The 15,100-nt window shown below is 35.8% G+C and overlaps 1 protein-coding gene across 3 annotated transcripts in view; it reads right to left on the bottom strand.

Moving 5' to 3' along the window:
- Positions 1 to 291: 291 nt before the first annotated feature.
- The window catches only part of LOC131440203 (band 4.1-like protein 4A), a 539,736-nt gene continuing 524,927 nt past the window's right edge, over positions 292 to 15,100 (bottom strand). For all 3 annotated transcript variants that reach the window (XM_058611272.1, XM_058611273.1, XM_058611271.1), the window contains exon 14: positions 292 to 1,097. In XM_058611272.1, the coding sequence (XP_058467255.1) occupies positions 1,088 to 1,097 (10 nt within the window). In that variant the 3' untranslated portion in view covers positions 292 to 1,087. The remainder of the gene's footprint in view (positions 1,098 to 15,100) is intronic.

The raw sequence follows: 15,100 nt of genomic DNA on the forward strand, positions 1-15,100 counted from the left end.
CCTTATGAGTAGTGTTAAGAGGAAGGTTTGTGCATCTGGATATGGTATGGGAATTGACTGAAACGAACATGCAAAAAGCTTAACAAAAAAATTCTGTTTCGATTTTCCGAGCGTTTGGTTATGATCGATTAAGTGGGTAAATTTTGCCGAATACTTTCTGATGATGCAATTGGAGTCCACTTGTTTCAATCAATATTGTTGAATATAACTGATGGTCAGTTTTTTGCTGAAAATTATAAGTCACAATCCAAGGGAAGTCATCAATGAAATTAACCGAAACAGCAGCATGAGTAGGTTCGTAAATATTTGTTTTGTTTTTATTGTATTTCCAGTGTTAGCACAGACATTACAAATTAATTTTTCTTCACTATTCGAAAATACAGATAAATTTTCTTGTTACATTTTTTTCTGGGAGTTTGCTTCCCATCGGATATAGGTTGTAAAAATACATCGGTGTTTTTTATGATACATGCATTGAAGAGATACTGAAAATTGACTTTTCACTTAACACTTAGAACTGTTCTTCTCTCGGTTAGCGTTGAATGTCCAAATAACAAGTATACGTGTGTTTGTGTATGTGTGTTTTGATTAGCGTATTATAATTATCGGCAGTAACGGTTACGGATACTACATACTTGTAAAACCTGCTAAAATTTAGTATTTGGTACGTAATTGCAATCGTAAACTGTGGTGTGAAAGAGAGACAAGTGGCAAAATAATATCGGAGCACATTTAAAATTCTCTTAAAATGACCTAGAAACATCTAAAGAAGCGTCCTGAATTCGGCGTTCTCACTCAAGAATTAACATCAAACATCTATTTCACGATAGTGTCTACCAATATACACATTTCGAAAGGCTTAGCATTTAAACACAACACTTGATTTTTCTGGTTCCTTAAGTTTAGGCGATAATAGGAGTATGGTACAGTATATTTTAAAAAGAACGCATTCGTTGCTAGCTACCATCTTAATTCTTTTTTTCTCCTCCAGTTGGTCGGGGCTATTTTTTCAAAACTTTCACAAAGCACAGGGATTGGTCTGTCTGTCCGCCTGAATTCTACAGCTCGGTACTCATTTCACCAATGATTACTGCACCCTGAAATGGCACAAAAAAAATGAATAAACAGAACGGTATTAAAATCAAATTGTTGGCACTGGTCACAACACACTCCGGGTTCATTTGGTCATTACTAGCTGATTTTGAGAGTTTAATTGAAAATTGTTCTGATATGCAATTTAAATGAGGCATTTTGAGTCGTTGCTGGTGGCAGCTGTGGACTGCCGGTTCAAATGAACATGTCAAAATTAATTTTCAATTACCATCACTACCATGAACTAATCTCCTTCCTCCCTAGAATCGGAGGTCATAGCTCATTGTTTCATTGATATTGGTTTTGAGGGTGCGTATGTTGCTACGGAATCGATTTTGTTGCTTTGTTTGTTGGTTGATGTTGAAAATTGAAAGCTAGCAATGAATAAATTGAGTGTATGCAGGTAATTTTTACTAGAATGCATGTTCACAAACAAAACCAGAGAGTTGGCTGATATATTTTTTCAATTTTATCACATGTTGGTCCTTTCAAAAGAAGTACTATTATTCGACGTTTGAGCTCAAAATTCACTGCGAAGCAAAACAAAATCTTCAGAAGGATGTTCTTGTCGAAACGAAGATGCATTCATATTACATTTACCTTGATATAATAACTTAACTGCAACGTAAATGTTAACTATAGTGAAAAGGCAAACATTTCTCTAAAACACACCTGCTGACGAGGCACTCATCTTTCACCGAACATACTCCCAAAAGTCTGCAACGGAAGCAGTTCCGGTTTCTGACCAGACAATTCTCTAACCATCGGACAACACTCCGAAAAAAGACCCGGCACGTAGATGGACCGTTAGACAGGCCGGCATCGAAAAACGTTTTATGGGGAGAATTTTCGGTTAATATTATCCTTGCCCCTATGCATTTAACCCTTAACCTGAACGATCTGTTTGATGATGCTGTGAAAGAACATCCGCCGTAAGGAAATTTGACTACGACGGCACGACTATCGGAAAAAGCGCACAGAGGGTGTTGATTTCTGCCTGTAGATTATTCAACAAATCCTTCCTCTATCAGATGTCGACGATTACGACGAGCAGTGCCCTTCGGAATGCCGCTGCCAGGGCAAGGAACACTCCGTTGCTTGAACGTGAACGATGAACGAGCCCGCAATGCTAATGTTGATGTGATGCTAAAAACTAGGATATATTTGCATGAACAGCAGCGATTTGCCAGCTGGGAGTCGACTGCGTCAGAAAAGCACTTTCCAAACAGTAATTTGGAAGCTTTTTATGGCGAATAGTTAGCATAATGAGCTGCTGTTTCGATAGAGTGGAACAAAGGATAATCGAGATACGGAAGAGACTTTTGGAGCCATTTCGGGGGAAGTTTTTGCCATGGAATCCGTGCCACTTACCATCATGTAAGCTGGCATTAGTAGTATTTATGTGTATGAGCACATTAAAGACGGTTGTTTTCCGAAAGATGCAGTTCTGTGTCTTAGAACGTGTTTTTTAGGGATTCTTGAAAACACACCCATCAAACAAAAAGGGGAATTCTTTGGTAGTTTGACTTTTCGATTAAGACTGCATTGTTTTGATCTTTTTAATGGAAAATGTAGACCAGACATTCAATTTTGTTCTGTTACACAGTAAATATTTATATAAATATTGTGATATCATGATCATTCTTTCCATTGATAATTTTTGGAAATGTTTCATCAACACGAAACATATTTTGCAGACTGATAAACGTAAGTCTGTTTTCTTTGCAAATTAATTTTTGGTGATATTACAAACTATTAGATCAAAGATGGTGTCGAAAGAAGAGCGAAGTGCGAAAAGTATTTGTGCGCGGTCGCAATGAAAATTCGGGTCTGTCCATAAAAAAACTTGTTTAAAAAGTTTGGTTTTCCTGCAAGCACTGTCCATAACCGACAAAGGCACCGGCAAAGTATGAAGTCGTTCAAGGTGAAAACTGTATTGACCCGTAATGATAAACAGCATGTGGTGGCAAAAACCAAAGTTTGCTAAATGTATCACTCAAAATTTGACGAAGTTCTCCTGCGTGATAATGAACGATGAAACTTATGTGCTGAAAGCCTTCAGGAAAGGTTTTATACTGCCATGCAACGGAACGTCTTAGAGGAGCATTTCAAGACGAAGAAAAAGACAAAGTTTCCCAAAAAATGGTTGGTTTGGCAGGCAATATGCAGCTGTGGTCGAGAAAGTCAAAGCGTCATCACTATTGGAACAGCCCGGAGTTGTTACCTATCGAACGGAATTGGGCTCTCGTTTAGAGAGAACTTCCAGTATAAGCTACAACTATAAAAAACCTTGCCATTTAAATAGTCTCATTGAAACATTTGTCAGATTCTATCCTCGGCCTTTAGTATTGTAAGCTAATCAAATAATCTAATAGTAGCTTTCAAACGAGCCTAAGCCTTTCGAAATTGAATCTTTCATCTCCGAGAAATTTTCTTGCATTGAAAAACACTGGGACATGTCGGTTACGTCATATGAAACAATACATCTCTCGAACCGGAAAAGTTTACCACAACCCTTCCAAACGTGATGCATATTGTTAGCTTTCAAATAAGTTTATCGAACTTCATTGAATCATCTGCGAGAAAATTTAGTCGATGAAAAATGTGCGTCGGTTACGTCATATATTTTCCGAACCAGAAGTTGCAACTATTTGATTCTCGGACGTCATTCACAAATCAATAGAAGCTTTCAAACGAGTTACGTTACTTATACCATTATTTATCCGGAACCGAACTGACAGTCATTTGATCGTCTTGAATTAAAAGTTTAATATTAACTTTCAAACGAACCAAAACTTGTTAAAATCGGCTCAGCCATTTTTGAAAAAAATTTGCAGTAAAATATCTTTGAAGAGACATTTTTCGATATCGGCGAGCTGAGTCGAATGATATACAAAATTATGGGTCTCCAATGTTCCGTTTGAAAGTCGGTTTATCCAGCAAAAATTCTATTAGTTAGCTATAGAGAAAGGCAAAAATTTCGAAAATCTTGTGCAAAAGTAGCTAAATCGGTGGCTGAACAGACCTTAAAGACTGAAGTAAACTCAAAAGTTCGTAGTTTCTTCATGCAGCCGAATTAGATAACTGTTGTTAGTTTTAAGATGATTAATGACGCACAATTAAATGAATAAAAAATGCATCTTGTGTTGATCTAACAGCAAATTTGTTTTATTTGAAATTTAATCTGTCCAGATTCTGTCGCGAAAAAACCTTAAAAAAGAGACGCACCACACACAGACAATAAAACATAAAAATAAAATAGGGGCATCTCTGCTGATAAATTCATTTTTTCTTAGAGTGTTGAAATTTTTCTTTTAACACTCCGAATACCAAGGGGGTAAAAAGTTACGCGGACTACCAAGGGTACCATGCAAAGTGGGAACGCTAATTTTGACTGACTATATCATAGCCATTTTTGGACCGATCTCAAAACTTTTTTTACTATTAGAAAGATAATCCATTTGAAACGATGGAAAACCGAAAATTCTATTCAAAGTTATTATAAAAAGTTCCAACTAAAGTCTGTTGAAAAAAATTGAGAACGCTTACTTTGGCTGGCCATATCTCAGCTGTTAGAAGTCCGACATTTGCTTATCATTAGACAGATACGTCTATCACAACATAAATGTAACAGAAAATTTTTCAATGACACTTTGTTAATGAAAATTATGATCAAAACTGTAACCAAAAGTCCAAGCATAAATTATCGAAAATTTCGTATTTTCGACATATGTTTAAACTCAAAGCGACGCCATATGCATTTTTATATACCAATAGATTGCATTTGACATCAGCTATATGTTTTAGAAGAAATCAATTTCAACTTTACTGAAAATGTCTCAAAAAATTCGATATTTTCACAGAAAATTTAGAGTATTAGAAGTATTTGAAGAATGCTAAATACAGCTAAGCATTTTTGTACACCAATCGATTGAATTTGATACCAGCTATAATGTACGGGAAGAAAGAAGGTTTCAAATTTACTAAAGAAAATCCAGAAATTGGATATTTCACAGAAATTTTAAAATTAAAATAAAATTAAACCTGTTTGAACATTTTGGCATTGTTGATCACCAATCGATTGAATATTGCTTTAATTGAAATTTTTAGCAGGAAAATCTATCATATTTACTAAAAATTCTTAAGAAATTTTGTATTTTACAGAAATTTTTGAATCTTAGACTCAGCTAAGCACGCATTCAAGAATGTTCAAGTACCAACCAACTAAATTTACCTTCAGCTAAAATTTCAAAAATTTTATATTTTATATTTACCAAAAATCTCAAAAATCGATATTTTCACAGAAGTTTTTTAAAATTGAAGAAGTTGTAGGCACTTACGTGGATTTGACGTAAGTGTACGTCTAAAAAATTTTGCTTACCAACTCAATGAACTTAGCAACGTGTAAAATTTTAGGAGTGAAATCTTATATTTACAACTAAAATCTCAAAAATTCTACTTTTTTTGGAAGTTTTCGAATTTAATATATTGGAAAATGTAAAACAAACATCTATGATCTTCAATGTAGATTTAATTTGGTATTAACTAAAATTTGTAAAAAAAGTATTCTATATATACTAAAAATCTGATAAAAACTCGATATTTTTACTTACATTTCAAATCTTAACAGTACTTGAAACTTAACGAGGAATGCAAAGAAAACATTCAAGCTTTTGTGTTCTTCAATCGATTGAATTTAGAAACAAGTAAAATTACGTACATCAAAACGAAGCCATTTTGGACAACTAACCCCACACTCCCTATACTATCTTAATTCAATGAACTTACACTATTGTTTTGTGTGGCACGTCAAATAAGTGATTCCGGCAAAAGTCTGGCAACAATGCAACAACCGTATCCGGCAGAGAATTTTGCCTAGCGATTATTAACGGTTCTGTTTCGGATTATTGCCATACGAGATTGACAGAACCGTTTTGAATCGGTTCTACATTTTAAGTGTCTTGGTTTTATTTTTTCAATAAAAGATACTTATGAAAGGCAATAAGTTATTGCCCTTCATATATACTAATCATGGAAAATGTTATTGTCAATAACATTGTTTTCTCACTACCAAACATACCCATATTTCAATATCAAATAAAGTCGAATAAAAATAAAATAGGGAAATAAACAAGACACGTACGGCAAGATAATGACGCAATTTCGCCTGGACAATTTTGGCAGCAGCCGGAATGCAGCCAGCCTTCTGACGGTTGCCAGAATTCCTCATAAGCGGGTACTCTCATTGAATTGTTTTACTTCAACAGGGAATATGAGAACGTGAGAGTAAACAAAAAAGTAACCTGGCTTCGACTGTGTATACTTCTACTTGGTCATACAACCAAATACAAATTATAATACGGAATACTCTGATGAATTTTCGTGGACGCGTTTTGTACTACGCTGTACACACTAAAGGTACAATGTCAGAGTGACAATCTACTTAGGTGAAATTTTCAAATAACTAGCAACGCTGAAGGCAGAAAATCATTTCACCATGGATACTGTTTATTATTAGTGTATACACCAAAACAAAACTTTCAAACAATTAAATCACGATCGTAGAGACAGATAACAAATACCAATAATCATGTATCGAACATCCGGACTGAAGTGATCATCTAATCTCTAGATGGTCTTATCATTATCGTAATATTCACCAGTTTATGACGCTCCTAAATCGAATACAAATAACTTTTTTTAAATCTGGTTTGATACCAAGCCGTGATCAACAAATGATTTTCTAAAAATTAGTATGCAATAAGAAACATACAACCAAAACTTTTCTGTGGGGGCACCCAAGGATAATTTCGAAAATAACACCGTGACTCATCTGCACATTTTTAAGCTTATCATACTTATCAATTCGCAAACACGTTTGATTATCAACTTAACCATACCAACAATTCGTGATACCAATCTAGATGATATCGTAAAATTGTGCACTTAGAGAGAAATGGCAAAAAAGCCCTTGATACAACTATTTAAAATGTACATTCATTCTAACTATCTGAATTGTTTCATTATGTACCTGTACAATGCAGACTTAACCTTTTTCCGAAGCCAGAAAAGAATTTATTTATTTGAATTAAAATTCGGATTCGAGGAAACTTTGATGGTATCTTTTTATTTATTATGGAACCATAAATAAGCAAATATAACCATAGCAACATTAATTGAAGTTGCCAGAAAGGAATATTTATGGTAACTTGGCATTGTCGAGGGTTAGTAGAAGGATGGACTAGAATGTTTTGTGAACCAAACATTGGCGATATGTTTGTATGGGACTTAGGCGTATTATTATTTGTATTTGATACAACTATCGAGTATCTCATTTGACAGTCACTTTCACCGTACCAATTATAGTTGATGATGATTTTAGTGTTCGTCAAGGTCGTTTGACACGACTGACAAATTGCAACTCTGGCCGGGGGAAGACTTCTACCAGGCAACATACGTCAAGAGAAACGATACAAAACGATAGCAAGTCCAGACAGGCTTGCCTTGTTCAAATGTAATTTTCTCGAAATCGCTCTTGTTGACTTATGTCGTTTTCGTTTTTAAATTGCACTACACCGGTGTAGGGAAGGTTGCACTGAAACCGTTCGTTTTTGCCAATTGCACTACACCAGTGCTACACTTTTTTTGCACCGATACCACTGGTGTAGCACTCATCAAAAGTTTGGTGTAGCTCTGTGCAATGGAATCGTTTATTGTAGTCAATGGTTACTGTTTATGTATTCGTCATTTTTGTTCGTTTATTCATGCCATGGTGTAGCACTACACCAGTGTAGTGCAAAGTAAAAAAAAGCCATTAGATTCCATCATAATCGCAGACTAATGAAGCCATAATGCGAAATCGAATCGCTGCATAACGCATTCCCAAGCAAGACTATGACGCTATAATAATATTTGCAAGCAAAACTTGAATACAACTTTGGTGTAGAATGATTGAATGCCTAAATCCCGTGCACTTAGGTAAGCACTTTGTATAAATATAATTGCATACATTTCAGGTGCAGATATACACCCCGATTCTGCAATCCGACGGATTTGTGATACGAACGATTCTACACTTTCGTTCGAGTTCGAATTTTGCATTATTTATTCCGTTCGACTTGTATGATTCGTTCGGGACACTTGAAATTTCGAACACCAACCATCAAAGCTGTCAACACTACTTACACGTTCTTTTTCTATTTATATTATTAATTTCTTAGTAAACGAAACCGTCGCACTTGTATAAACAAATTAGAACGATTCTAAACCGAACAGAAGTAATACGTACGCAAGTCGATCGAGTAATGTTCGAAAATTTAACAACTCGAACGAATGATATTCGAGTTCATACCAACTCGAACGGAATGCAGAATGGAAATTGCACATTCGATCGGAATATTTCGAATCGATCGACGTACAGAATAGGGGTGATAATTTCGTTGTATACAAAACAAATACAAATTATGGCCAAAAGTGTATTTTCTTAGATCGCGTTAGAGATGGTCTGGTAAGGTTTCTTTTTAACCCGAACCCGACCCGTATCCGATCGATACTTTTACCAGTACCCGACCCGAACCCGAGAACAATTTTTCGACCCGTACCCGAAAAAAAATCAAAATCGTCACCCGAACCCGACCCAAACTCGACCAATGCGTGTCGCAAAATTTGGGTTTTTTTTTGTTTGTTCGTTCCAAATTATAAACTTAAAAAAAAATTATTTTAAAATCTCACTTCTCTACATATTTTATACAGGTTAAATTTTATCACATGAAGTTAGTTTGCATGAGAAACTATGTCAACGTCATTTTGCATTGATTCTCTATACTGATAAAAACCGACACTTTGGACTTAAGTGTTTTACACTTCATTCTGCCGCTTTTGATTCGACACATCAATGGCAAGTGTAAATCACTTCAAAACTTTTCCAAATAAAATCACAATATATTCTATGGATAATACACTTTCCATAAACTTCGAGAACCGGATTGTCTTAAGTTGGCATTCGAATTCTTTCATCGCCAACGACATCGGCCACGACGGATAGATCCTTTGGATACATACTAAGAGGCGCAATCGCCTAATTACCCAACGACCGGGAAAATTAACTTATCTTTCTTATAATTGAAACTTGTGCAAAGAAATGTGGGTTCAACCCGAAATTGCGAAAAATTTAAACGATAATGACTTAACAGATTTTCCAGATTCTTCAAAAGTTCAATAAAATCTTTTTTTTATAAATATACTATTCCGAAAATATGATTTATGAAATACCCAAAAAAGAAAAAAACCCAATTGACCGGGTTTTTTTTCCTACGGAATTATTCCCGAAAATAAATTTGGTACATCACTCGATACGACATAATAAATTATTACTTGAACCAGTAGAGCCTAATCGTAACTAAAATCGCGGAAAACTATCCACCACCAGAACTACCAAGCAAAATAGTTTGTTGTGTGGTTCGACAAAAATATTTATTCAGTGTCTGTAAAAAAGCAAGCCGAACGACGGGAGGGGTTCTGGTCGGTTAGTTTCATACTAATTGTTAATTTGTCATCGGTGCTCATCGGCCAACAACATACAGCAATGAAAGCTTATCCCCATAGGGACTACCAGCCACATATGCCACCATCGATCCACTCAACTGGCCTGGGTTCCAGGGTGGAACTGGAAGCTCGATCCCCCGAGATTCAATTCAAATATGAACATCGATGATGACATAACGATGATGAGGCTGAGTAATTAATTAGTGTTTCAAAGTAAATACATACTGGCACTGGCTGGCTGGCCGTGCAAGCGAATGTGGTTTGAGATGAAGCTTGTTCTCTCCGGTGCACAATGCATCCCAATGTTCAATCCGATCCAATTACGGGGAATACACTGGGCCAAAGGGCGGAACGTTACTGTTGCCTCAGCCCTCGCCTGCATGTTAATTTAATATTTCATCAAGTTTTGGAACCCATTGCACAGTGAATGCGATGGTTGCGTTTGCCGGTACAGGTACAATAATGCGGGAACAAATGAGCATGCAGTAATATTACATTCCCACAACAGAGTTTCAATATGTTTTAATTATTACTGAGAAGAGGAATGTGGCACTAATAGCCATAAAATGTATTTTTACTCTGCATCCTTTGTTCATCTATTCTGATAGGTGTATTTTCATAGTTGAATATTTTAATGATACGTATTTAAAATAAATGATAACTGCAGAAACGTTTTGCCTTTCTCTATAGAAAGGTATTAGAATTGCTGGAAAAACCAACTTTCGAACGGAGCCTCTGAGACCCATAGTGTTATGTACCATTCGACTCAGTTCGACGAGATCGGAAAATGTCTGTGTGTGTGTGTGCACTTTCCGAAGATATTTGAACGCGCTCAATTTTCTCAAAACCGATTTTAACAAACTTGGGCTCGTTTGAAACCTACTATCGGGCCATTGATCAAGTTCGAAGATCAAATGGCAGTGACTTTTGGTTCCGGAGATATGATTGTATAAGTGACGTAACTGACAAAAAGCGTTGATTTTTACCGCTCTTATATAGGGCAACGGCTCCCTATTTCATCTGAGCTCCTATTTCCATCTCATCCCTTCACTTCATAACTTTGAACATGAATAATATTTTACAACCTACCGGAAGCAAACTGTGAAATGTTTTAAAATGATTCGAAAAGCTATTGTCACACTTTCCTATTGAAAGAAATGGTTTTAAATTCTTCGGTGATCGTTTTTTTCATATAAAATAAACTCACTTTTCAATTTAGGACACATTTTCGTCTCAAGATTTACAGTTCGTCATGTTTCTGAATATATACTAATCGATTCCTCTCAAAACATGATCACTATTTCGCACAATTACACTACCATTGAATGCTGGATGACTTCATAAATAGTTATGTTCACTTGCCACTTGTTTAGTTAACGATTAAAAACTTCAAAATTTACCCGACAAGCAATAAAAGTCTTCAAAAATATGAGATGAAAGTTTTTCACTTCGTTCACTTGATTGCGCTTTGTTTTCATCTTATTTGGTTTCCGCAAAGTTGCCAAGTTATTTCATAATGTTACAAAACAAAAATTGTTTATCTTCTTCAAATTATCATCAAAAAGTATGTTTTTGGTATCCGTGACATTAGTTTAATTATATTATTGATATTAATATTTCAATAAAACTGTTTCGGCTTCGAATATTATCAGAAAGAGCGTGTTAAATTATATTGAAATAACCATTGTGGCAAATCTAGTAGCACTGGTTTCATTCCGCTATACGCCAACATAACGCTGTGAAGTGTGTGTGTTTCATCGGCTGTGCACAGAGATGCCAGGTATTTTCATAGCAAATATGTATTACTTTGCATAGAAAGTCTATATCTGTTCTATCTGTTTCACTAATTAAATGATGTTAAAAGATAGTTCTTTAGATCTCCGTAAGCCATTGCCCCATTAATTAGACAATCAACGAGTAAATTTTTTACCAATAATAATAATGTGGAAAAATCCTGGTGGGTACGGTTGTATCGTTTGAGTTGTATATCTGGCAGCGGTAAGGCAGTCGGTCACCAGAATGTCTGCAAGCCATATTTTTCCAGCTGGCAGCGTTTAGTCAGCCATCTGGCAGCCATGCGAATGCGGGTGAGAGTGTAATAGTGGAATATTTTGTTTTGATTGCTGTCGCCATTGCTAATTTATAGGATGAATAAAAGATCAACGATAGGATGGATAAACATCCATTGAGATGAAATTAGGAGCAGAGTAGTGAAAACATCATTAGTGTTTTTAGCTGTTTTATACACTTCCGGTGAAACCCTCAACGAGTGAACACGTCGTATCGTGTTAGTGCGGTGAAAATTCGAGTATTTCGCGAGAAAGAAAGGATTTTCATCCGTACTTCGGTGACTCCACGTTGTCACATAGCGAGGGTTTCACTTGTAGTCCAGTGAAAAGAAAGTCCATTGGACTATAAACGAAAGCTAACTGGCAATATAGCTAAATCGCTGTGCCATCAATCGGCGTCATCTCAAGTGAGGTGACGCCACCAGAAGTGAAGAAGAAGAAGAAGCTGTTTTATAAATATTAGTTGAATTTTCAAGAAATGTGAATCAATTTTCAACGTGGAGCAAGTCGAATGAAGCATTAATATGAAATAGTTACAGTGATTTTAGTGGCTAAATCGGGGTTTGAAGGCGACGTCCTTACAAATGAGATGAAATAGGGAGCCCTTACCCTATAAGGGTGCCAAAATTTTGGGATCACCTCTATTTTTGTTAAGCTCTAGTCCTCAAAAGTTTAAGCACCTCGAAAAAAGCATTCATGCTAAATTTGAGCTAAATCGGACATGCGTAAGGGGTGCTGCCCGGTGGTAAAGGTTTGACAATTTTCGATCTTGAAAAAGCACCATAGGCGGGAGTACATGAAATTTCCAAAATCGAAAATTTTTTTTTGATGCCAAAACTCTTAAAACTGCATAAAACATCGAAATTTAGTGTCATCTTAAAAAAATTTTTTTGAAAAAATCAATTTTGGTCCCAAAAAGTCGATTTAAAAAAAAAATTTTTTTTCGAGATGACACAAAATCTCGACGTTTCATGCAATTCTAAGCCTTTTGGCATCAAAATTTTTTTTTCGATTTCGTAAATTTCATGTACTCCCCCCTATGGTCATTTTTCAAGATATATGAAAATTCCGCTAAGTGGACTGAGAAGGGTTTTTTTAGATTAGCATAACTGTTCTCATACAAATAAGCAACGCAAATGTCAAGCACTAGTTTGGAAAAATGATGCTGACTGTGTGACATAAAAACTGAAGCATGCTTTTGTAAACTACTCGAATCAATCTGAATCAATTGGTGTCAAAATTAGTATCCGAAATAATTTAATAAAAGTATGGAATAATTTTTTTATGAGACTGTTATGAAAGAAGAGAAAGGCATTATCACACCACTAGGTGGATTAAGAAGGGTTTTTTTTCTATAACGTTATACCGATCTTATGGAAAGTGTGTTTATAAACCGAGGACTAGCAATTTTCAGATGATGGCGACTTCATACATCCGACTTATGAGTGGAAATCGCTACTTAAAAAGGAAGACAATCCAGTGAAAACGGTTCTTAGATCTGATCCTCTAATGTAACAATCTTCTAGCTTCGGTCTTCAGTTCGATGTATGTTGGCATCATCTTCTTGAAGTTATTTGTCACAATATCATCGTCGCCATCGAAATTTTGTTACCTTGCCATTTGGATTAATTTTTTAATGTTCCAAAAGCGATTTAATAAATAAGAGGCATCAGAATCCATCACCTTGTCGTAGACTTTTGAAGGGGATTGAAAGCTTTTTAGATAGTCGGATGTCACTTTTTACACTGTTGTTTCGACCAATCGAGTAAGTTTATCCGAAACACCATATTCGAGCATCATCAGCCATAGCTGATATTGATAGGATCGTATGCTGCTTTGAAGGCAAGACATACAAGAGCGGTTTCACCGAGAATAATAATAAAAATTTCCCTAAATTTTAGTTTTTATTTGGCTCAAATTTTGCATACGGATAGTCCATGACCAAAAAGAACATTTTGCATCACCAGTTATAGTAAAATTTGGACTTAAGCCTTGCTTTAGAGAAGAGCCTAAGCACAAATTCTTGGAAGTATTCTGAAACATATATGTCAAAAACGATGGGTCTGATTGATTTGATGTCTTCGGCAATTGAAGAATTCACAGTAGGATTTTTTTTCAAATTTTATTTCACAAACAAAACATAACAATCGATTATTTTATTCTATGTTGCAGCTGATAATAGAAGAAACTCATAGCACTCTAGATAAAGAGGTTAGGTTTCTCATTCATTTGACTTTTGTCGCCATACTCAAATTAAGCTCCCAAATCTCCCAGTTGAATAACTGTAACTGGTCATTTGCAAGGATACCAGGTCTTGTTTTTTTAAATTTGTATTCGAACCAAAAATCAGTTTGTGCAAAATCTGTGTATACTTCCCATAACAACATTGCAGATTGGGATCATTTTCATGAGCAAAAATATGGTCTCGCCACTTTCAAATGCTCTGTCAGAAATACAATTTCACTGTGTTTTTTCAAGTAATTTCAAGACATTTAGAAGCTCATTGTCAGTGTGTCATTTTTAAGATCGGCGCAGCATATTGAGAATCTGTTGAACAAAGATTAACCTGTGAACCTGGCATCTCTGGAGATTTGAAGTTTTGCTTCAGTTGATTTAAGTACGATTCAGACGGTCCGGCTTCTTCCGTCATCGTTACCGGAACGTCAACGTCCGTCACCGTCATTCTGATTCACACGATCCGGTTTCCTATTCGTGTCCGTCATGTCATTTTCTTACACGCAGAATTTAAAGAACTTAGTTTCGCACAATTTTATTCCACTAATACAAAATCTGGGAGCTTTTGAAGCCAATCGATCTGTTGTTTTCCTACCTTTTAATCGAATAAATTACTTTCAAAATTAACTAGAAAGAGGAAAAAACAAAACAATCAGTTCCACTCAACAACGTAACGTACTTTGCAAATCTATTGATAAGTTTATTTACTTATATGTGGTATCTTGACACCGAATACATACATAACAAACGTCAGCTCAATACCGTAATCATATGAATCGTGCATGTGTGCGATAATCACAGTCCGTCAAATATTCTTTCGGAGAAATGTTGACGGAGCTTGCCGTTGACGGACGTTGACGTTCCGGATCTCTGCTGGATCGTGTGAATGCGCAAAGGGAAAACTCATTTGACTAATTTTGACGGAGGCTGACGTTCCGGTGACGGTGACGGAAGAAGCCGGATCATCTGAATCGTACATTAGTCAAGCATCATCAGTCCGATCCAGAGATGTCAGATCTGCAGATTTGTCTGTAAATTTGCAGATTCACATAGCGCTGAAGACATTTCTTGCTGTGCAGACTTTTACAGACCTTTGAAAATCGAGTTTTTCGCAGACTTTCGTCAAAATTTACAGACTTTAAAAATTGTCGCGACCCTTT

Source organism: Malaya genurostris, chromosome 1, assembly GCF_030247185.1.
Source record: "Malaya genurostris strain Urasoe2022 chromosome 1, Malgen_1.1, whole genome shotgun sequence".
Lineage (NCBI taxonomy): Eukaryota > Metazoa > Arthropoda > Insecta > Diptera > Culicidae > Malaya > Malaya genurostris.